Genomic DNA, 22,195 nt, shown 5'->3' on the forward strand with positions numbered 1-22,195 from the left:
TGCGAAATAGTCACCTAGTCTCCCACTCCCCCACTATCACAGAGTCTGTAACCGTGATCTGCATCTCCCCGTTGCCAGTCACTTCAACTCCTCCTCCCACACTATCACTGATATGTCAGTCCTCGGCCTCCTCCACTGCCAGGAGAATTCCAAGCGCAAACTGGAGGAACAGCACCTCATTTTCCGTCTTGGAACCTTGCAGCCTAACGGCATGAGCATTGAATTCTCCCACTTTAAGTAATCCCCCCTCCCCCCCGCCCCCCAACATACTTCTTCTTTTCTTCCCTTTCCTAGCCTATCTCTTTTTTCTACTGCCTTTTTTTTTCTTCTCTCCCCCCTCTCCCCCCTTCCCCCCTCTCCCCCCTTTCCCCCCTTCCCCCCCCCACTCTCCTCCTCTCTTTACCTTTGACCCATCCCCTGGTGGATCTGCTCTCCCCTCCTCCCCGCACCTGCCTATCACTATCTCTTACTCTTACCTACATCTGCCTATCACCACCTTGTGCCCACCCTGCCTCCCCTCTTTTGTCCACCTATCACTGCTCAGCTTTTCCCTCCTATATATTGGGCTTCCCCTTTTCCTATCTTCAGTCCTGAAGAAGGGTCCTGACCCGAAACGTTGACCGCCTGCTTTTCTTCACGGATGCTGCCCGACCTGCTGAGTTCTTCCAGCATCATAGTGTTTTTCATCTGGATTCCAGCATCTGCAGTCCTTTGTTTCCCATTAAATTTTTAATTTTGCCCTTTTAAATAAGGCTGCCAGTCAAACTTAATGGATCTAAAATTCCTTGACTGGAGCACTTTGCAGCCTGTCAATTATCTCATCTCTCTACTTTATCATCCTCTCCCTTATGTTACTAAACTTGAAGGTAGGCCACAGAAAGGATTGCTTTAGCACAGTGCTCCATCTGGTGGCCTAACCAAAACCTGTCAGATTACACAAAATGCACACAGAGGCTGGGAATCGCACTTTCAGGCCTAGTCTGAGAGGACTTGTAGATACTGCCTTTATGTGATCTGACCTGTCTCTTTACTATTAGTGGCAGCAGACTAAAAGTGGAATGTACCTTTTTATAAATTACCATTTTATCATCAGATTGCAATGGCTCTCTTCATAGTTCAACAGATGAACCACTGGCTTAATTGACATCCCTAAATAAATCTCTCTACCCAATAACTTGTATCCACACTTCAAATTACATATCTCCAATTATGTTTTTCGAGCCTCATCCCTGGCATGAACTGCTGTGATGGGGTTATGGGCCTTGTCTTCACTGAGAGTCGGTGCCAACCTAAGGGTGATTTTTTGCAAGATTTTGAAGCAGCTATTTATTTGAATTGCTGGTGAGATTACAGCCGAGAAATTCAATTGGTGCATGTTTGATGTTAAGTGCAAATTAGGAGACTTGGTGTCCAATATTATTTCACATCAGGAGTGTATCACACACAGTTTGGTAAAGACAGAGTATTAGAACTGCTGCCTTACAAGTCTAGCAACCCAGTTCAATCCTGACCTACAGTGCTGTCTGTTTCAAGTTTGCCTGTTCTCCTTATGACCACTTGGGTCTCTCTGGGTACTCCGGTTTCCTTCTATATTCCAAAGATATATAGGTTAGGAGGTCAATTGGCCATGATAAAATACCCCTTTGTTTATAGGTGAGTGGTAGAACCAGTTTGGGGGAGGGGGGGAGGGTACTTGAGGGTAATGTGGGGAGAATACTATGGGATAAGTATAGGGTCTGTGCCAACCAAGTAAATGCTTGATGGTTGGCACAGACTCAGTGGGCTGAAGGGCCTGTTTCCCTGCTGTATGACTCTATGAACTCTGAGTCTATGAGCAAAGAGTCAGAGTCCCTACCTGAAATGGCCATTGGCCTTTGTATATGTTGTTGGAGGTTCTAATCCCTTTCTGAAATTCCCTGGAGTCACCCAGCAGATGTCCACCATCTGTTTAAATGTGACCTGAGACCCATTATCTGAAGGGCACTGTGCCTATCCAATATAACTTAGAGACGAATAGTAACAGGAAAAAACTGCAGCTTATTTTTAGAACTACTACATAATTAGATAATTTATTGATACTTGTTTCATCAACAGGTTCAACGCTATGAGGCTGCATCAACAATATATGGTCCTCATACTCTCTCAGCTTACATACAAATGTTTAAAGGTCTGGCTAAGGCTATAGCTGAGGTCAGTGCTGAAGCTTATTGCTTTTCATTTTAAAAACCAATTTCCCTTGGCTTAACCTGTGATGATATAAAACTGCCTGTCAGTCATTGAAATAAGTATGCTTTAGTCTCTTTCAATGGCTTTAGTTCCTATTCTAGACAGAAATTACGATACATTGAAAACTTTGATGTAGTTCCAGTCCTGATGCAGGGTCTCAATCTGAAACATCTTGACCATCCCATTGCCTCCACAGATGCTTCCTGACCCGCTGGTTTCCTCCAGCAGTTTGTTTTTTGCTCCAGGTTCTAGCATCTGCAGTCTCTTGTGTGTCCACTTAACTATATACGTCAGCTATAATCTGCTATTGGTTGTTGGCTTGTGGAGAAACACCATATTCTTAAACTATTGACCATTATTGTACCCAGTGGTAGAGATTACAGTTAGAAAAGCTAACATTGTGTTTGAGGTACAGATTGAAGATACAGGTGTTCATTCTCACAGAAGACACCTTTAGTATAATCCATTCTATGTCACGAGTGTGCTCAGTTTAGTAAATTGATCAAACACAAAACAAAGCTCAATAGAATTTGCATGACACTTTCAGGACACGTAATATTTAGTACAAACTTTTACAGATGTAACTGGGACATTATTCTTTAAAAAGATATTTTCCTGCTTTAAACTATTGTTTTCCCAGTAATAATTAGGGGAAATTGTGTATTGATCCAATCTTTCACTTATGATGGATAATCAAATATGGAGCATTTAATTGTTTCACATCTTGCACTCATTCCAAGCTGATGTCTTTTTTTTTATTGTTTGTATTTTTCACTTCACAGCTGATTAACATTAAGACCAAGTAGAATAAAGCAATTTGCTGCCAGAATGACCATCTCAGCCATGAAAGAGCTTTCTATTTTGTCCAATCTAAACTTATCTGATGCTAGTTACTCATTCACAAAGCATTGATGGAATCAGAATTGATTTTACAATCAGTTAATCCTGCATAAATCCTTTTTAGAAGTTCCGATCTCTATTTTGGGAAAACATTGCAAGAATATTGACATGATAGTTTGTTGAAAGCATCACAATATTTTATTCAACTTGTGAAGGTGTGATTCTGAAAATAAAATTTCCTCTTGGCAGAAAATGTGGGAAGCACTCAGCAGGTCAGGCAGCATATGTGGAAAGAGAAACAGTTAATGTTTTGGGTCTGAAACCCTTTGTCAGAACTGGGATAGAGAGAAAACAAGCTAGTTTTCAATAGCAAAGAAGGTGGTGGAGGGATTGGTTGAGCATTGGGAATATCTCTGATAGGGTGAGAACAAATGGGTTGATTGGGGCAGTTAGAGCAGCAGTTACAAGCACACTTGGTTTTTTTGTCTGTGTAATGTGTTGTTAATAGTGGGTCAATAATAACCAGTATCCATTTTCCAATATCCTAGAATTCTGTTGATAAGTTGCCCCAAGGTCCTGAACCACCTAACTTCTCGGACAAGATACTGATCTCATTACTGCCTCCTAATCCCGTTGATAAAAAGCCAAATAATACAGCATTTGGTGATGTGCTTATAGATGTACAACCATCATACAAACCGGTAAGTTGTTGATTCATGTTTCTGGCTTTATACATAATTTGTTTTCCTGTGGAGTTCAGGAGCAATTATCAATTGATTCATTCTTGAAATTACTGAGAACAATTCCTCTATTTTGGGGAAAAATTTCAAGAACATTGCCTAGAGAATTTGGTTTTAAATTGCTTTATCCTGAACTATGGATCATATTTTGCTGAGAGCATTGCAATAATTTTCATCTCTCTCTTTGAATCAGAATCATATCCTTCATATTATTCAATTGAATCCCCTTTTCTCTAAGCTTAATTTTCGTTACTGTCTTTGATGGAGATAGTAGCTCAAACTGTGAAACGTTTCAGTATAAAAACCATCATTCACCTTATATATCAATTATTCTTTATCTCAGTTGAATTGGGTTATTCCATATTGAGGGGAAATCTGGATTGAATTTGATGTCACTTTCATCGGCCAATTACAGAAGTGATTCACGAGACCGGTTCCAGGGATGGCCGATTTGCCATGTGAGGAGAGATTGAGTGGACTTGGGTTTGTGTTCTTTAGAGTTCAGAAGAATGAGAGGTGATCTCATTGAAACTTACAAAATTCTTCCAGGGTGGATACAAAGAGAAGGTTTCCCAAGCTGAAGAGTTTTGAGCCAAGGGTTAGAATAATGGGTAGGATATTCCTGACTGACGTGAGAAATTTCTCCACTCAGAGGGTGGTGAATCTTCGGAATTCTCTGCCCTGGAGGGCTGTCACTGAAAACATTCAAAACAGAGACAGATGGATTTCTGGATGTTAAGGAAATCAAGGAATTTTGGGAATAGTGCAGGAAAATGGAGTTGAAGTGGAATATCAGGCACAATATTGATGAATAGCGGAACAGGCTAAAAGGGCCAGATGACCTACTCCTGCTCTTACTTGACGTATTCTTAATTTATATTAAATTTTAACAAGAGACACTGTTGTTTAGCCATTCTAAACCATGACAATGAAAGGCAACACTAGATATATCTCAGTAACACCTTAGGCGGTACATTTTACCCATCACCTAATTAGGGAGCTGGTGTGTTTTCTTGAATTCGGATCACATCTTGATTTGAACTGAGTCATCCCTAAGCACAACATCTTTAACACGCCTCCTTCTGAGACTCCCGGAGCAATACAGCCATACTGGGAACGGTAACATAAAGTTTAAATTGGTGTACTAGTAACCTTGGGCATGGAGTGAAAAATCAACATTAAATTTAGTTAATTAAATCATTTGCATTTTCAGAAAGAATTGAGTAAGCATGAAACAGCTGGTGGGATGCAATATCCCCTCTGAAAATCTGGCCTAAGTGCCCTGTCAGGCCAAGTTACTGCCTTCTGAAGTAGCTTAACAAAGCACCTGAAATAAGGATCAAACTGGGTGGACCATCTAGTATCAACCAAGGCACTGGACACAAAGGCAGCAAGTGCATAGGAGCAACCTATCTTAAGTTTCCTCTCCAAGTCAGGAACTATACTGATTTGGGATTACCTCTCTGTCCCTTTGTCATCACTAGTTTAAATACTGGACCTTCCCTATCTTCCAATAATGCAGGAGTCCGTTCACCAGAAGGACTCCATTGACTCACGATCACATTTTTTCCCCAGTAATTAGAGATAGGTAATGAATACTGGAAACACTGAGTGTACCAATGACACCCGTGTGCTATAAATGAATAAAAGCAACTGAAAGTTATGAATAAAGGAAGAGATTAGATCGGTGCTATGAATCCTACCTTTGGAATAGCTCGTTATATGCTGTAAAATGGTTGTTTCATGTGACATCTAGTCTAGTTTACAGAAATTGCAATTTAACAACTTGTTGAAAACTTGTATAAAAGTTTTCTCACATTTTAAGCATACAAAATGCACTTTTTTTAAAACAAAAGATTTGCTTGTGAGTTTAATTGAATAATTAACCACAATTTAATAGCAATATTTCAAGCTCAACTTATTTCTAAATAAGCTTTTTATTTTTCTGTTTCCATCATTCCAAATTCACTGGTGTTGGTGTCACTGCATGGTAGTGTCCCGAGCAGCACTGCTGCCTCACAGCTTCAGCAATTTAGGTTCGAACCTGACCTTCACTGCTGTCTGTGTGGAGTTTGTATGTTCTCCGTGTAATCACTTGTGTTTCCTCTGGGCATTCCAGTTTCCTCCCAGATCCAAAGACCTAAATACGTGCTGGTTGATAGGTTAATTAGCTGTTGTAAATTTCCCATCGTGCACGTAGGTGGTAGGAGAAGTTGTAGGGGAGGAGGCCGGTGGTTAATGGGCATGTGAGGGAGAAGGTGGAGGGATGGGATTGCTTGGAGAGGTGGCATAGAATTGAAGGGTTGGATATCTTAGAAGGAAATATGGAATTTAATGGAATTTGAGAAGTCCTGTAGTTGTAACATTAAAATGTCAAAATACACAAAGTTAGGCAGTAGCCTTGTTATCAGGTCTCATCTCATTACAATGTGAACATTTGGTATTGGTATTGGTTTATTATTGTCACTTGTACAGAGGTACAGTGAAAAACTTGTCTTGCAAACTGATCATACAGGTTAATTCATTACACAGTGCAGTTACATTGAGTTAGTACAGAGTGCATTGATGTAGTACAGGTAAAAACAATAACAGTACAGAGTAAAGTGTCACAGCTGCAGAGAAAGTGCAGTGCAATAAGGTGCAAGGTCACAACAAGGTAGATCGTAAGGTCATAGTCCATCTCATTGTATAAGGGAACCGTTCAATAGTCTTATCACAGTGGGGTAGAAGCTGTCCTTAAGTCTGGTGGTACGTGCCCTCAGGCTCCTGTATCTTCTACCCAATGGAAGAGGAGAGAAGAGAGAATGTCCTGGGTGGGAGGGGTCTTTGATTATGCTGGCTGCTTCACCAAGACAGCGAGAGGTAAAGACAGAGTCCAAGGAGGGGAGGCTGGTGTCCGTGATGCGCTGGGCTGTGTCCACAACTCTGCAGTTTCTTGCGGTCCTGGGCAGAGCAGTTGCTGTACCAAGCCGTGATACATCCAGATAGGATGCTTTCTATGGTGCATTGGCAAAAGCTGGTGAGAGTCAAAGGGGACAGACCAAATTTCTTTAGCCTCCTGAGGAAGTAGAGACACTGGTGAGCTTTCTTGGCTGTGGCATCTACGTGACTTGACCAGGACAGGCTGTTGGTGATGTTCACTCCCAGGAACTCGAAGCTGTCAACCCTTTCAACCTCAGCACCATTGATGTAGACAAGTGCATGTACGCTGCCCCCTCTCCTGAAGTCAATGACCAGCTCTTTTGTTTTGTTGACATTGAGGGAAAGGTTGTTGTCATGACACCATTCCACTAAGTTTTCTATCTCCTTCCTGTACTCTGACTCATCGCTATTTGAGATACGGCCTACAACGGTGGTATCATCTGCAACCTTGTAGATGAAGTTAGAGCAGAATCTGGCCACACAGTCGTGAGTGTATAGGGAATAGAGTAGAGGGCTGAGGACGCAGCCTTGTGGGGCACCAGTGCTGAGAATAATCATGCCGGAAGTATTGCTGCCTATCCTCACTGATTGCGGTCTGTTTGTTAGAAAGTCAAGGATCCAGTTACAGAGGGAGGTGTTGAGTCATAGGTCTCGGAGTTTGGTGACAAGCTTGCTTAGGATTATTATATTGAAGGCAGAGCTGTAATCAATAAACAATAGTCTAACGTAGGTGTCTTTACTGTCCAGATGCTCCAGAGCTGAGTGTAGGGCCAGGGAGATGGCATCCGCTGGAGACCTGTTCTGACAATAGCTGAATTGCAGCAGGTCAAGATTATCTGGGAGGCTGGAGTTGATGCATGCCATGACCAGCCCCTCAAAGCACTTCATGATGGTGGATCTCAGAGCCACTCGTTGGTAGTCATTGAGGCATGTTACCTTGCTTTTCTTTGGTACCAGGGTGATAGTGATCTTGTTAAAACAGGTGGGAACCTGAGATTGAAGCAGGGAGAGGTTAAATATGTCTGCAAATACTTCTGCCAGCTGATCAATACAAGATCTGAGCACACAGCTAGGGACACCATCTGGGCCAGGTGCTTTCCTCGTGTTCACTCTCCGGAAGACTGATCTTACATCCTCCACTGTGATCAGAGGTTCAGCTGCATTGGAGGCTGTCAGGGTGGGTGGTGACAATCCACTTCCCTTCTGTTCAAAACGTGCATAGAATGCATTAAGTTCATCAGGAAGGGATGCTCTGTTGTTAGGTATGCAGCCTGTCTTCGTCTTGTAGCCTGTTATGACATATAAGCCCTGCCATAACTGACGGCTGGTCTGGGACTCTATTTTGAGTTGGTATTGCCTCTTGGCATCCCTGATAGCTTTCCGAAGGTTGTACCTCAATTTCTTGTACAGATCAGGATCACCAGATTTGTGTGCAGCAGTCCTCAACTTCATTAGGGAGTGGATCTCCCGGTTCATCCATGGTTTCCTGTTTGGGAACACCCGTATTGTCCTCTTTGGTACACAGTCCTCAACACACTTGTTGATAAAGTCTGTGATGGTGGTGATATACTCATCAAGGCTGGCAGCTGAGTCTTTGAACATGGACCAGTCCACTGTCTCAAAGCAGTCATGTAGGAGCTCATCTGCTTCCTCAGACCAGCACTGCACGACTCTCTGTACGAATCCTCCCGTTTCAGTTTCTGTTTGTATGGAGGGAGAAGGAGCACAGCCTGGTGGTCTGATTTCCCAAAGTGAGGATGAGGGGTGGCTCGGAAGGCATCTTTGATGGTTGTATAGCAGTGGTCAAGGGTGTTGGTGCCCTGGTGGAGCAGGAGATGTGCTGATAGTATTTTGGTAACACACTCTTGAGGCTGGCCTGATTGAAGTCCCCTGCAATGATGAAGAGGGCCTCAGGGTATCCTGTCTCAAGGTTGTTGACCATGGAGTATAGCTCATTGAATGCAGGCTTCATGTGTCTGTGGTGGGATGTAGACTGCCATCAGGATAGCTGAAGTGAACTCCCTTGGCAGATAGAATGGTCGACATTTCACTGCTAGATATTCCAGGCTGAGTGAGCAGGAGCTCACCAGGACCATCATGTCCGAGCACCATAAGTTATTGATTTTTTAATTATTCAATTTTTGGGATCTGGATGTTGCTGCCAAGGTTAGCATTTATTGCCCATCCTAATTGCCCTTTAGACCACAGAGGTGAGCCGTCTTCTTGAACTGCTGCAGTCCAGGTTTAGGGAACCAGAGCTCTGATTTCCCCTCTTGCTAAGCAGTGTATGACTTGTACCAAACATTAGATAATTTTAGGGATTAGCCAAATGGGTTTGTTGCAGGGTTTAAGTTCTTGTATGAAGCTTCAGTGGGGCTCATTTCATTGCGTGCTCAAGTAAATCCTAGGGACGTGCCTAGAACGGCAAATGTTTCATTATCTAATGATACTAATTGCAATAAGGAGTAAATGTGATCTGTACTGGATATTCATATTTTCTGCATCCCTTCAATCTTTTTGAAGGCAAAGTGAGAAGTCACTTAACAAGATGAGGTCAGGTACAAATTTTAATATGTTTAGTTATTTATTTGTTCAGGGGATGTGGCTGTTGGTTATACACAAGCATTTACTGTCTATCCCTAATTGACTTGAACAAAATGGTTCATTAGATCATTTCAGAGGTCAGTTAAGAACCAACTACATTGTTTAGGTATGGAGTCACTTATAAAGCTGACAAGTAACAGTGATCAAGGAGTTTGATGCTTACAATACTGGTTATTTGGTTTAATTACTTGAATTTAAATTCTCATACGGCAGTGCAGGGATTTGAACTCCCATCTACAGATCAATAGCCTACTCCTCTGGAAGCCAACCCAGTAGCTTAACTGTGCTGCCATTATACTGTAAATGAATCTTCAGGTTCATTTAATTCAATCAGTTTAACTTGGTTTCAGATAAAGTTGTAAAATAATGCTGCATTTAGCTGACAATGAACAATTCTTTTTACTCTTCTGTTCTTGCCCCCAAGCCCAGTGAATGCACACTTGCAGCTTTAAAAAAAGCTGACTTCTAGTGAGATCTGATTTCTGTCTTGATTTCACCTCCTAGAGTTTACAATCCAGTGATTAGCCTGCTGAATGCCTGGGCCAGAGGCCTCTGATCACAGTGGGAAGAGAGCTGTTATTGCTCACCAAGGCTTTAGAATTGGGACCTAGGTTAGGACTCAGACATCAGAAAGGTGGTCACCTCAAGATGGTCCCATGGCACTTGTAACAGGTGTGCTATCAGCTAAACAGTGACCATAAAACCAACAAAATAAGTAACATCCATTTGAATGCCACACCAGCTGATAGCTGTAAAGCTTTTCACTGTATGACAATAATAAACCAACATCAATACCAAATTTTATTGCTTTCCATTATGACAGCTATTGATTTTCAGCTTCAAATGTGCTTACTTTACATTCCAATGTATATTCAATGTGCTTTATAAAACCTTCATGTTTTTGATGCAATGATTAACTCCGATTGTGCATGTCATATGTGATTCCACATTTACATTTGTTGTAGGGAGATATCGCAAAAGTGACGTTTATTAGTGGGAATCCCAGGAACTCAGTTGCTCGTTTGGTAAGTCATTCAACCAGATGGATATGCTAAGACTTTAACAGCCATGTGTTTTGGCGGTTATTGTCAGACGAGGATCTTGCTCATAGTTTCTGCTTTGCACCTTGTACCGAAGGCAGGTTTCAACTAGTGTGTTCTCGCTTTAAAGAGCCATTTGGTCGATCAGGTCTGTGTGTGCCACAGATTTATCCAATCTAATCCCACATTCCAGCTCTCCCCATAGCCCTATGAATTATGGCACCTAGAGCATACTGTAACGTGCTGAGTGTTTCTGCCCCTGAAGGCAATAGGATTGGAAATGTACCTCTATTTAAGATGGTACATTTCCAATCCCATTGCCTTTAGATGTAAATGTTGTGAGTGAGAAAACAGATTCAATGGGTCTCAAAAGCAAGGACTCTGAATACAGTCTGGCAGTAAATGATTTTACTTACAAAAGACAAGCGTGGGAAAATGGTAACGGGAATAACACGCGCACAGTTATAGCGAGCGTGGGAAAATCACACCAGGGATAAAATACACACACACGTACACAACGAACTAGGTACATACAATCAAGGAAAAACAATACGATACCTGCCACCCCTTGACTCAGTGCAGGCATGGCTCTATGCTACTAGGGACACTAACTAAAATGCTCCTAACCCTTTAACAGTGCATACCTCACCAGCGATTTCTCCAGCGCCATTCCACGGTACTCAGCCTGGAGTGGAGCAGGGTGGTCCCTTGAAGACGGCCAAAGAGAGCGAGCCAAGCACAATGGTGCCCTTTATAGTGCTGGAGGGCTGGAGGGTCCAGCCCAGGTAACTTACAGGGGGGCAATGGCTTGGTGCCAGCAAGGACTAATCGATTACAAAGGCCAATGGCCCAAGGCCAAGTGCAATGGTACTTAAAGGGGCCAATGGTCAGGTGTGCGCTGATGGGTGGGGCGGGGCCAAACCTTGATTGGCAGTGGTGTGTCTTCCGACCAGGTAGTAGGCAGTGCTGTCATGTGACAGCCACAACCCTCCACAATACAGTAAAACAAATCTCATCTTTCCCATATTTGCTTAAACCATTAATAATAACCTCTCTGTTAAGCAAAACAGGTTCTCCCTATCTACTTCATCTAGGACCTTAATAATTTTAAACACCATGGTTAAATCTCCCCTCCGTCTCTTCGGTTTCAAAGAAAACAACCCCATCCAGCTAACATTATCCAGTCTTGGCAAACTGGAAAAGCTCTCCTATTCTCTTTCTGGAGCAAAAAGATCCTTAATGTAATGCAGTGAGCTGAGCTCTAAATGCTACATGTGTTTTTTTTTTACAGTTCTGGCATATATTTGCTGCTCTCCTATTCCATGCCCCATGGAAGAATGCCATGTTGCCTCCATTGCTAACTTTTCTATCTGCTTTGGGATCTGCGGTACACACTCCAAGGTCCCTACATCCCTCTACCCATTCTCATTTTTGAGCTAGTCCTTCTCAGCCAATCGTTCAGGGTCACAGATGACTTGCTTCCACTCCAGTTCTGTAGGTTCTGAGGTGGCTGATGGGTCCTGAAAAGTCTGCTAAAGGGAGGGTGGGAGCTGCTTGATGGGACAGGTGGGTAGTTTGGGAGCTGGCACATTCTTTCCACCATTAATGCTGGACTTCTGTTCTCAATGCCATCCTGAATGCTGCTGCTCCATTTTGAGTAGTCATATTGCAGGGATTCCCAATATCTATTGGGGATGTATCACGTTTACAAGCAGAGGCTTTGACAATGTCCTCTGCCCTCTTGGTAAGATCTTGGTGAAGGAAATCTGAGTGGAGTGTCTGTTTCAGGAGGCTGTGTCATCTATGTGACTGATGTAGCCTGTCCATTAGAGCTAACTGAAGGTAATTTGGACCTCAGTGCTAGGCGTTGGGAGAGAATGTTGACTTTATTCCTCTTCAGTGCTGTAAGATGCTTGCTGTAGGTAGTACATATCTGAAGTGAACAGGAGGGTAGGGATCTGTGCTGCCCAGTGGTTCTGGGTTTGAGGTCTTTGAATACTGTTTTCCTCAGATGGCGGAAGTCTCTACCCTGAAGGTGATGGTGAATTTTCATTATCAATGTATGATTTTATTGAGATGTAGCTCCTGAGACATGGGCAGTGGGAAGAACTCTTCAAATGTGACTCTGGCCCGGCCCAACACGAGACTGCTGCCCCGGTCCAGCAGGAAACCATGAAGTCTACGTGACTGTTGAAAAATATCAAGTCTTCTAGAGCAGACAGTATCCCTGCTGAAGTTATAAAACTTGGCAAAGAGTAACTTCAGGTGCAATTCACGGGGGACTGTGCTAGGACATCAGACACACCATAACCAAACTCATCTTCAAGAAAGGAGACCAATCTGACTGGGGTAACAATAGGGGGGCATCCTGCTGGGGAAGTCATCATTGGTGTCTTCCCCAATCCCCTTCTCCCAGTAGCCAAAGAGCTTCTCTCTGAATCATAGTCTTGATTCTGACCACCTTGAGGCACAATGGACATATTCATATGATAATTCCAAAAGGGACACAGCACTAGCCACAGCATGACCTTTTTTTGACCTTACAAATACTGTTGACAGGACCGTTGACCCAGTGCACAGAAATTTGTCTCCATTCTATATCTCCTTCATGATGGCATGCAAGCCAAGGTGTTAACCATTGTGTCCACCACAGACCCAATCTCCATGCAAAATAGCGTTAAACAAGGCTACATCACTTCCCAGCACTTTTCTCAATCCTTGGTGCAATACTGCCCAGTATTTCCAACAAGCCTCCCGCTGGAGAGGAGCTAATCTGCAGGGCAAATGGGAAAGTGTTCATCCTACTTCATCTCCACTTCTGTCCGTGCACATTCGGAGGCTGAGCTCCAAGCCATCATCAACCCGGTCACTGAAGCAACCAAGAGAATGGACCTTACACTAAACATCCATAAAACAAAGGTCCTCCACCAGCCCATCCCTGCAGAGTGCAATGTCCCAAATCCTGTAACCCCACACCACCCATCCCCTCATCCATAAAGGACTATGATGCAACCCTGAAAAAAAAGTATAGAACTACATATGGATCAGAAAGACCATTCGATTCATTTAATTGCATTCAAACAGAAAAGGCTACTCTATCCCCACCTTAACTTTTTGCTTGTTAAATAGTTTTATCTGCATTATTCTGTTTGGAAATCAATTCCACATCTTGATCAGATTTTAAGTTATTTTAACTGTGAGCATTGCCGTAAACTGAGTCATGGTGAATGGATATGTCATTACACCTGCTCTCCTCTCCTTAGCCTTCAATGGCAAAGTGCAACCTTGTGCATTCAGCAAAGATAAAATGGAAAATGAATCATTATACCCAGACATTAACATTGAGTCATTGAACTGTGCCTTGCAATAAGTTGCAGAACCAACTGCCATATCAAGTAAAGTTTTTACAAAAAAAGATGCAGTTAGATAACCAGAAAGATTGTACAGCTTGTACAGCCAAGGTGGATCTGTGCTTGATGATAGAATGGGATTCCAGACAGGTGCACGTGGACAGAGCTGTGGGTTTGGACCACAGAAAATGATTGTTCCCTAATGCTGTCACCACTTTAAGGACTGTTTCATGTGACTGTCTGCCAACTAGTTTTGCATCACTGCTTTGGGATAGAAAGTTCCAGAACAAACCAGTTGGAAAGAAATCAACTTTAAGGGGGTTGGCTGGATTTGTGAAGTGTTTCATGAATAAACTCCCTTTATTGATTAAATTATCGACTTCTATCAATATATTAGAGAGTGAATAAGAAGTATACTGAGGCACATTAACTGATCAATCATTAGCTGCCAGTATGAAAGGTGTTGGAGATGATCTGGAATGGGAACATGAATGAGTAGGATTCCACTATCATTTAGATTTAACTGTCAAACTGATTCCCAATTACATTCATTCATTTAGACAAGTGCATTGATAACAAATATTTTTTTTCATATTGTGTTATGCTACATCTGTTTTAGGCTGGTGGGACGTTCCTGACAGTAGAGAAATATGACAATGTGACTGACAGTTGGACTGTGATGTACAATGATGCTTCCTGGGATACTAGGTAAGTCTTTTTATCATTTCTTATTAGTGGCATCTGGGCTGTCATTAGTATTATATATTTTGACACATTATCCAAAATTTTCCACACAATTATAGGAATTTGAGTCAAACAAAGCCTTTAAACAAGGAAATAAAAGCTTAAAATACTGGAAATACATGGTAGGTTGAGCAGCATACCTAGAGATAGAAGGCAGGTTACCTTCAGGTCAATGACTGATCATAAGAATGGGGAAAAGGCATAAGTTTTAATGTTTTAGTCAAGAACAGTTGAAGGGCAAGGGGATTTGGGAGGAGAGGAAAAAATATAAGAGCAGGCCTCCAGTAGATCAAAATACAGGGGTAATCAAATGACAGATGTGATGGTGCATAGAAAAAGGATCTGCCTTGAACCCCAATTCATTAATCAAGCTTTAAATAAAGATTATCTACACTGAAATATCTAAGTCTCCTATGCCATGCAAAATCATGGTCTTAATTGTTCAGCTTCCTGCAGCACAAGGGTAATCCCAATTCACTAGTTTCATCCATGGGTGTGGGATCCCACGTCTCTAGTTCCTCATCCATGTTGTGGGATCCCACGTCTCTAGTTCCTCATCCATGTTGTGGAATCCCAAGTCTCTAGTTCCTCATCCAAGGGGTATTGTCTGGGATCCCAAATGATTAGACCCTTGTCCATGGATCTGGAATCCTAATTCATGACTCCTCCCCATGAGTGTGGGATCCCAATCCACTAGTTGCTCCTCCACAACGGTGGAATGTCAATCCATGACTTTTTTGTTGAGTGTGGAATCCCAAATCTCTAGTTCCTCATTCATGGGTATGGAATCCCAATCCACCAGTTCCTAATCCTTGTGAGATCCCCACCAAGAATTTTTTCATCCACAAATGCGGGGTCCTAGGCTGCACCATCAGCAAAACAAATATCCTAATTCCTCCTGTGGCTTCCATAAGATGCCAATCCTGTGAACCACTACACTAAAAGGTTCAATAAAAAATCAGATTGATCCTATATTTTTCCATCCCCATTTTGTTCTGCTCTTCCTCACATTCTTCTTCCTCCTGATGTTCTGACTGGTATTGATTACAGGCTCCCTCACAATCATTCTGTCCTGTCTTTCATCAGTGGGCATGTTGGTGTTATGGTTTAAATGAGTCATTGCAGGTCTTTGCAGATTTTTCAAGTTAGTAAGTGAGTCTTTCAAGTTTATTTTGTGTGCTTCTCCCAGCCTGTGAATTAGCCTGCTCACAGCCAGCTGTGAGATGGAAATTCATAACCTGACTCAACGTCAGCAACAGAATTTTGAGCTTTGTGCTCCTTGGGCTTTCAAGGGAACTTGTCTGTTGTTAACCTGAATGGTTATTTGTCAAAAGTGTTAGTTTGTGTTGTCATTCAACAATCAAGTTTCTGCGGTGAGAAATGAGTAATTTCACAAGGCTAACACTGAACTTTCATCAGGCTAAGGAAGCTCCATTTCAAACTTGCACCGCAGAGCGACTGACCATATAGTACACCTCTGATGAGCCCACAGTGTGCAGGCATGCCTTTATGTAGCTGAAGTTGGGAGAGTTTGGTTACATCAACCCCTGTTTTGTAATGTTTGAACTGCTGTTCCACTGCAAGCTTGAAATTTAAATTGAAAAGTTGTATGGTTGATTGTCAAATGGTACCAAAGTGACAATGAGCAGTGGGCATGTTAGCGATGGGTTTGATCTTGTGAATGTAAATGGAGATTTTCACCTGATTATTACTTACATGTCTGATCACTCTCTATGATCTGAGATGTTCCTCATATTACTGCTGTACTTTTTTTTTCTAGAGCTTGTTATGACAGGAGCAAAGTCAAAAGTTTCAATCAATTTCACTTTGCAGTTATATTTTGCTCAGATTAGCAAAAGCTTAAAGATCCAAAATCAAACAATTGTCTTGTTTGTAACTTCCAAAACAGAACTGATGCAAAATGCCTTTAGGTGCGTGTCTGTGAGAAACATAATCTATGGCTCACATCAGGCATTTCAGCTAAATCGACTGCAACTTCAGATATCAGCAGATTTTCCTTAAAAGATCAAAAAAAATATCTTTTTTATTTCAAGTGGAAACAATTTTTGCTGTGCCAGTCACTTGTACTCTGAATCCATTAGGATGCAAGAATAAGCAAGTACATCTTCTTATCGATTGGTTACTAAAACAGTGCATTGTTTGTTTATAGCATTAGACAGCTCCCACAGGCAATCAATCACACTCTCAATGCTTCCTCCAATGGTCAGGCAGCTCTGTTCCAGGCTAGAAACTGCATTGTTATTGTGTTAAGATTTCACCAGGCCACAACACAATGACAAAATGGTTCATGCAGTATTGCAAGACTTGCAACCAGATCTGTTAGATTAGTACATTTGCATTTGAGTATTTCTATCATATCTCAGCATTTTGCGTCAAGGGATTTCACAGGGATTATCTGCAACATGGTTTCACAGACAACTTTGGCCAACTTTGCATATTTCTTCCCTGGTACATGCCACCTGGAGATTGGTTGTCTGTCTTAAGTAGTTGAGATTTAAGTGTTCTCAGTCCCTTGTTAAATCAGCCTGCATTGGCACTGGGGGAAATGCTTTTCCTGAGCCATCCACATCCCAGTGCATTTTCTAAAAGCCTTTCTTCACTTCCATGTACCACCCAATTATGTTCGGGAGATGTGAAAGGCCAGCTAATTTCTACTCTATCTTAACTTCTGTGCCAAATGAGTGAAAAGAAGTCAAAAAGCAATTTTTAGAAAGAATTGTGACAATGTGGAATGCCCTGTTCCTGGAAGGCAAACGTGCAGAAAAAAATGATATTGTTAAAAGAAGATAAGACACTGTAAAGTATTGGATTACCAATTCAAGAATTAAAAGTATTATTTTAACACTTCCTGCACATTTGCTTCCAGAGGGCCCTCAAATGTCCATGTGCCTTGGATACTGAGAATGCAGAGGTGTTGCTTTCAATGGTTTCAGGTATCCCTCAGTACACCTGAAGAACGAGCCATCAGTCTGATCACCTTGTTCAAAGAGATTCATATTTATTTCCTTTAGGATGAAAGCATTCTGTACATTATTCAGAATAGTTGCAAAATATTCTGGAGGTGTGACATACCACCTGCGCATTGATGGAAGAATAATCCTTTCCTTTGTCACCTGCTTTAAGACTGTCTTAATGCTTGCAGACCCATAATGGTCTAGTTTTTTTTTGGGTAAATGCTTTTCTTGAAAAGTGCTGCTGTATGAACAATCTGTAGTGAAGTACGTGGATTTAGCTGCAATTACCCATCCACGTGTTAGGTGGTCCCTTGGGATTGGGGATAGGTTGCTTCTGCTCCACTTCTGTGAGTTTTGAGGCCAACGTGGGGGACACAGATTCTGCCACAAGTTTTATTAATCTTGTGCAGGAGGTGCTTGATGTGACAAGTTTGGCAGGTGGGCCATTCATTCCACGTTATACGCTGCTCCTGATTCTTGAAGAAGATAATCAGTGCCAACCTGATTGTTCTTTCACCTCATTCAGTGGGTAGGGTTTCCCAGGAGTTAGTGGGGTGTTGTACTTTTTCTAAGGGGGCTTTGAGCGCATCTACAGTATGAATCTTTTCCTGTGACTGATTGGCAAGCTGTTGCATCACAGAGCTTGGGATAAAGTGTCTATTTGGGGATCTAGCACCTCATGGCCTATTCTCTTAAAAGGGTCAATTTCTAGGATTTCTCATATAGATCCCCAAGAGATGCCTGCAGAATGAGAACTGTGGCTTGATTAAATTTTGTTGCCTCTGATTGGATAGTAGAGATGATACGCTGTCTCCTGGTTGGAGCAGAACCTTTCTCTATATGCATCCATATTTTATTCACAAGATATTTTTCATGGCAGGCAGGCAACACTACTTCCCATCACTAATTATGCTTAAGATAAACTGGCTCTTTAAGCTGTTGCGGTCCTTTGTGAAGGTACTCCCAGAGTAGCTGACAACCATGGAGTACAAGTGCTTTGACCCAGTGATGGTGAGAGAACAGCAAAGTATTTCCAAAGCTGAATGGCACATTACTTGTTGAGGAAGCATTTACATGGCACTTTTAGTGAGTAAAATGAGCTAAGTGATGATGTGGATATGATTGTTTCCTGTTGAGGTAAACAAAAAAGGTTTATTTTCTCGTGCATTAAGTGATTTAAAATTAAGCCATGATATTTGGACTTGCTAAAGAAAATAAATTCAAAAATATCATTAGGACAGTGATTTTAACATTCCCTCATGAGGAAGGTCTCTTTCTAACATATTAATATTTACAATGTACTCATTTGTTTATAACTAAGAAATTCTTGTTTAACATTTCATTCAGTCTGCTTACAGTAAAAAAAAGATAAAGCTTGCATTTCTATAATTTCTTTCATGACCTTGAGATACCTCAAAATGCTTTAACAGGCAATGAAGTACTACTCAAGGTAAAGCCACTGCTCTAATGTTGGGAATGTAGCAGTCAATGTAGACACAGCTGGTCCCCACAATCAGAAATAAGATGATGACAGAATAATCTGTTTTGTGATCCATATTGAGATTAAATGTAGACTTGGCCACCAGAAATAATTCCATCCCTTCTTTTCATTGTCATGCTCTCTAAACTTTTTGATGGCAGATGGGATCTGCCTGGAGTGTTCAAGGACATCTTCAACCTCTCACTGCTGCGGTCTGATGTTTCTGCCTGCTTCAAAAGGGCAGCAATCGTACCCGTGCCCAAAAAGAGCAGGGTGAGCTGCCTCAATGACTATCACCCGGTAGCGCTCCCATCTACTGTAATAAAGTGCTTAGAGGTTGGTTAAAGCTAGAATTAACTCCTGCCTGAGCAAGGACCTGGATCTGGTGCAATTCACCTACCATGATAACAGGCCTACAGCAGATGCAATCTCACTGGCTCTACACAGCAAAATACACATTAGGCTGCTGTTTATCAATTACAGCTTATCATTCAATACCATCATCCCCTCAGTATTAATCACCAAGCTTCTAAACCTGGGCCTCTATACCTCCCTCTGCAACTGGATCCTTGACTTCTTCATCAGGAGACCACAGTCAGTACAGATTGGTAATAACATATCCTTGCTGGCATTCAACACAGGCGCACTGCAAGGGTGCATGCTTAGCCCACTGCTCTACCCTCTCTACACTCATGACTGTGTGGCTAGTCACAACTCAGACACCATCTATAAATTTGCAGATGACACCACTGTTGTTGGTAAAATCTCAGATGGCGATGAGGAGATATACAGGAGTGAGATCGGCTGGTTGAGTGGTGTCACAACAATAATCTCGCACTGAACGTCAGCAAGACCAAGGAATTGATTGTGGACTTCAGGAAGGGGAAGTCGGGAGAACACACACCAGTCCTCACTGAGGGTCAGTGGAGGAAAGGTTGAGCAGCTTTAAGTTCCTGTGAGTCAACACCTAGGAGGATCTACCCTGGGCTCAACACATTGATGCAATCACAAAGAAGGCACACCAGTGGCTCTACTTCATTAAGAGTTTGAGGAGATTTGGTATGTCACCAAAGGCTCTTGCAAATTTCTATAAATGTACAGTATAGAGCATTCTGACTGGTTGCATCACAGCCTGGTATGGAGGCTCCAATGCACAGGATCACAAGAGGCTGCAAAGGGTTGTAGACTCAGCCAGCTCCATCACGGGCACAGTCCTCCCTACCATCGAGGACATCTTCAAGAGGTGGTGCCTCAAGAAAGTGGTATCCATTACTAAAGACCCTCACCATCTGGGACATGCCCTCCTCTTGTTACTACCATCAGGGTGGAGGTACAGGAGCCTGAAGACCCACACTCAACTATTCAGAAACAGGTTCTTCCCCTCTGCCATCGGATTTCTGAATGATCCATGAACACTACCTCATTATTCCTTTTTTTGCACTATTTATGTATTCTGTAGTTTATAGTAATTTTATGTTTTTGCATTGTATTGCTGCCACTAAATCACAAGTTTCATGTCATATAAGACAGTGGTAATAAACTTGATTTTGATTCTAGTGCAACACTCCTCTCAGAACTGCACTGGACTGTCAGAATAGGTTTGTAGAGCACATTTAATATGATTTTACTCATTACTGAGAGCTATCTATTTTGCCATATCAAACTTTTGTTATGATAAGAGTAACAGAATGCCATTAATGGAGGCTGTTAACGTGAGCTATTTAGATTGGTACTCTGTTTCTAATGAAAGCCTGACTGGCAGTTTAAACTGGTGACTTGCCATGCCACTAGTTTCTAGCTGGCATGTTAATGTGGTTTATGATTGAACACATAGTCCTACCAACAAGCTTTCCATACAAGCTAAAGGTTAAACTACAATGAAATATATCTCATTTGTTCTCAAAGAATGTGGACCATGGGAAACTTCGTGGAAATGGGTTCTTACTGATTCTGTTGGTTGCTTCTGCCCTTAAACTTTTTGCTAATATTCCTCTCTTCCTTAAGCTTCCCCTAATTAAGTTGGCAATGGTATCTGTTGTTTGTCCTGGAACCTTTCTGTTCCTGATATTCAAGTGGTAAGCTATTTGAAAAGTCATATACCTGAACAAATAAACTGAGTTTGATATCCATGACTGCAGCTAGAGAATTTGAATCCAGCTTTAAAAAATCTGACACGAATAGTTGTCCTCAGTAAAAAGTGACCATGGAGCCATTGGAATTAAAAGAAAAAGCACCTGATGCTCTTTGGGGAAGATCTTACTGCTTTATGGCCAATAACTGTCCAAGGCTCTTGACTCTGAAGTGGCCTAGAAAGATCAACAATTATGTAAAGTCTTCATGGTAGCAATGGATGGACAATAAATGGTAGCATTGCCAGCAATGGTCGTGTTGCAAGATCAAACTGAGGAAGTAGAGAGTTAAGAAATTGTGACTGTACGTATAACTAATGAAAAAATACCAGGCCCACAAATCCCTGACTCAGGACTAAGTGGTAATTACTATGTCCGGAACTTGATTGCAAGCCAATTATACTAAACAATAAGGGTGGTGGTTGTATTAAACAGTAAGTGTGAGGTTTATCCTAAACAATGAGTGTGATACCTGTCTTTGAATATCTTGATTGTAAATCAATTATACTGAACAATGAGTGCGAAGTCTGTCTTTGAATCTCAGGAGCCTGATCGAAACTTGTGGAGCCATATTCATTAAGTGTGTGTGACAAGGACTGTATAAATTGACGTCTGCCCCTCTGTATTGTGGAGACCTCCGATAAAGACTCTCTACATGAGAGTCAGGAGAATTCTCCTTGGCACTATACTGCTAAAAACGTGTTTTTACAGAATTAATCTGTGGCACTGTGTGATTTTACAGCAGGCAGGAGTGGGAACTTAAAATTGGGATAACAATTTCGAACTCTATAACTCTACTGTCACCTTGTTTCAGATAATACTTCATTAGCTGTTAAACTGCCAAACCCTCATATGCACAGAGGTCCTGAACTTTTCACATTTTAAAGTCTTCTGAAGTTGATTTATAGTAGAGTCTGTAATTCCCAACCAAAGAAGGAACATGTTTCAAAAACAGACCCAGTACCCTGGGGGAACCATATCAACCTTCAGCTGTGGGAAGACTACAGTTTTCCATGTTTGGAATTCATTTCAGTATTGCAACATTTCAAAAGGAGAATGAATTTGTAATAATATTTAATGCTTCGTGAGTCAGCAATTGCAGAGATTGATGCCTGAAATCTGTGCTTATCAACTATTAATAATGA

General features: G+C 41.8%; 1 protein-coding gene across 1 annotated transcript in view; it reads left to right on the forward strand.

The window, feature by feature from the left end:
* asah2 (N-acylsphingosine amidohydrolase 2) overlaps window positions 1-22,195 on the forward strand; it is a 90,283-nt gene that overhangs the window by 60,443 nt on the left and 7,645 nt on the right. The window contains exons 17-20 of the mRNA XM_052027516.1: window positions 2,095-2,190; window positions 3,615-3,767; window positions 10,298-10,357; window positions 14,342-14,430. Coding sequence (XP_051883476.1) covers window positions 2,095-2,190; window positions 3,615-3,767; window positions 10,298-10,357; window positions 14,342-14,430 — 398 coding nt within the window. The remainder of the gene's footprint in view (window positions 1-2,094; window positions 2,191-3,614; window positions 3,768-10,297; window positions 10,358-14,341; window positions 14,431-22,195) is intronic.

The sequence above is a fragment of the Pristis pectinata genome, chromosome 12 (assembly GCF_009764475.1).
Source record: "Pristis pectinata isolate sPriPec2 chromosome 12, sPriPec2.1.pri, whole genome shotgun sequence".
Lineage (NCBI taxonomy): Eukaryota > Metazoa > Chordata > Chondrichthyes > Rhinopristiformes > Pristidae > Pristis > Pristis pectinata.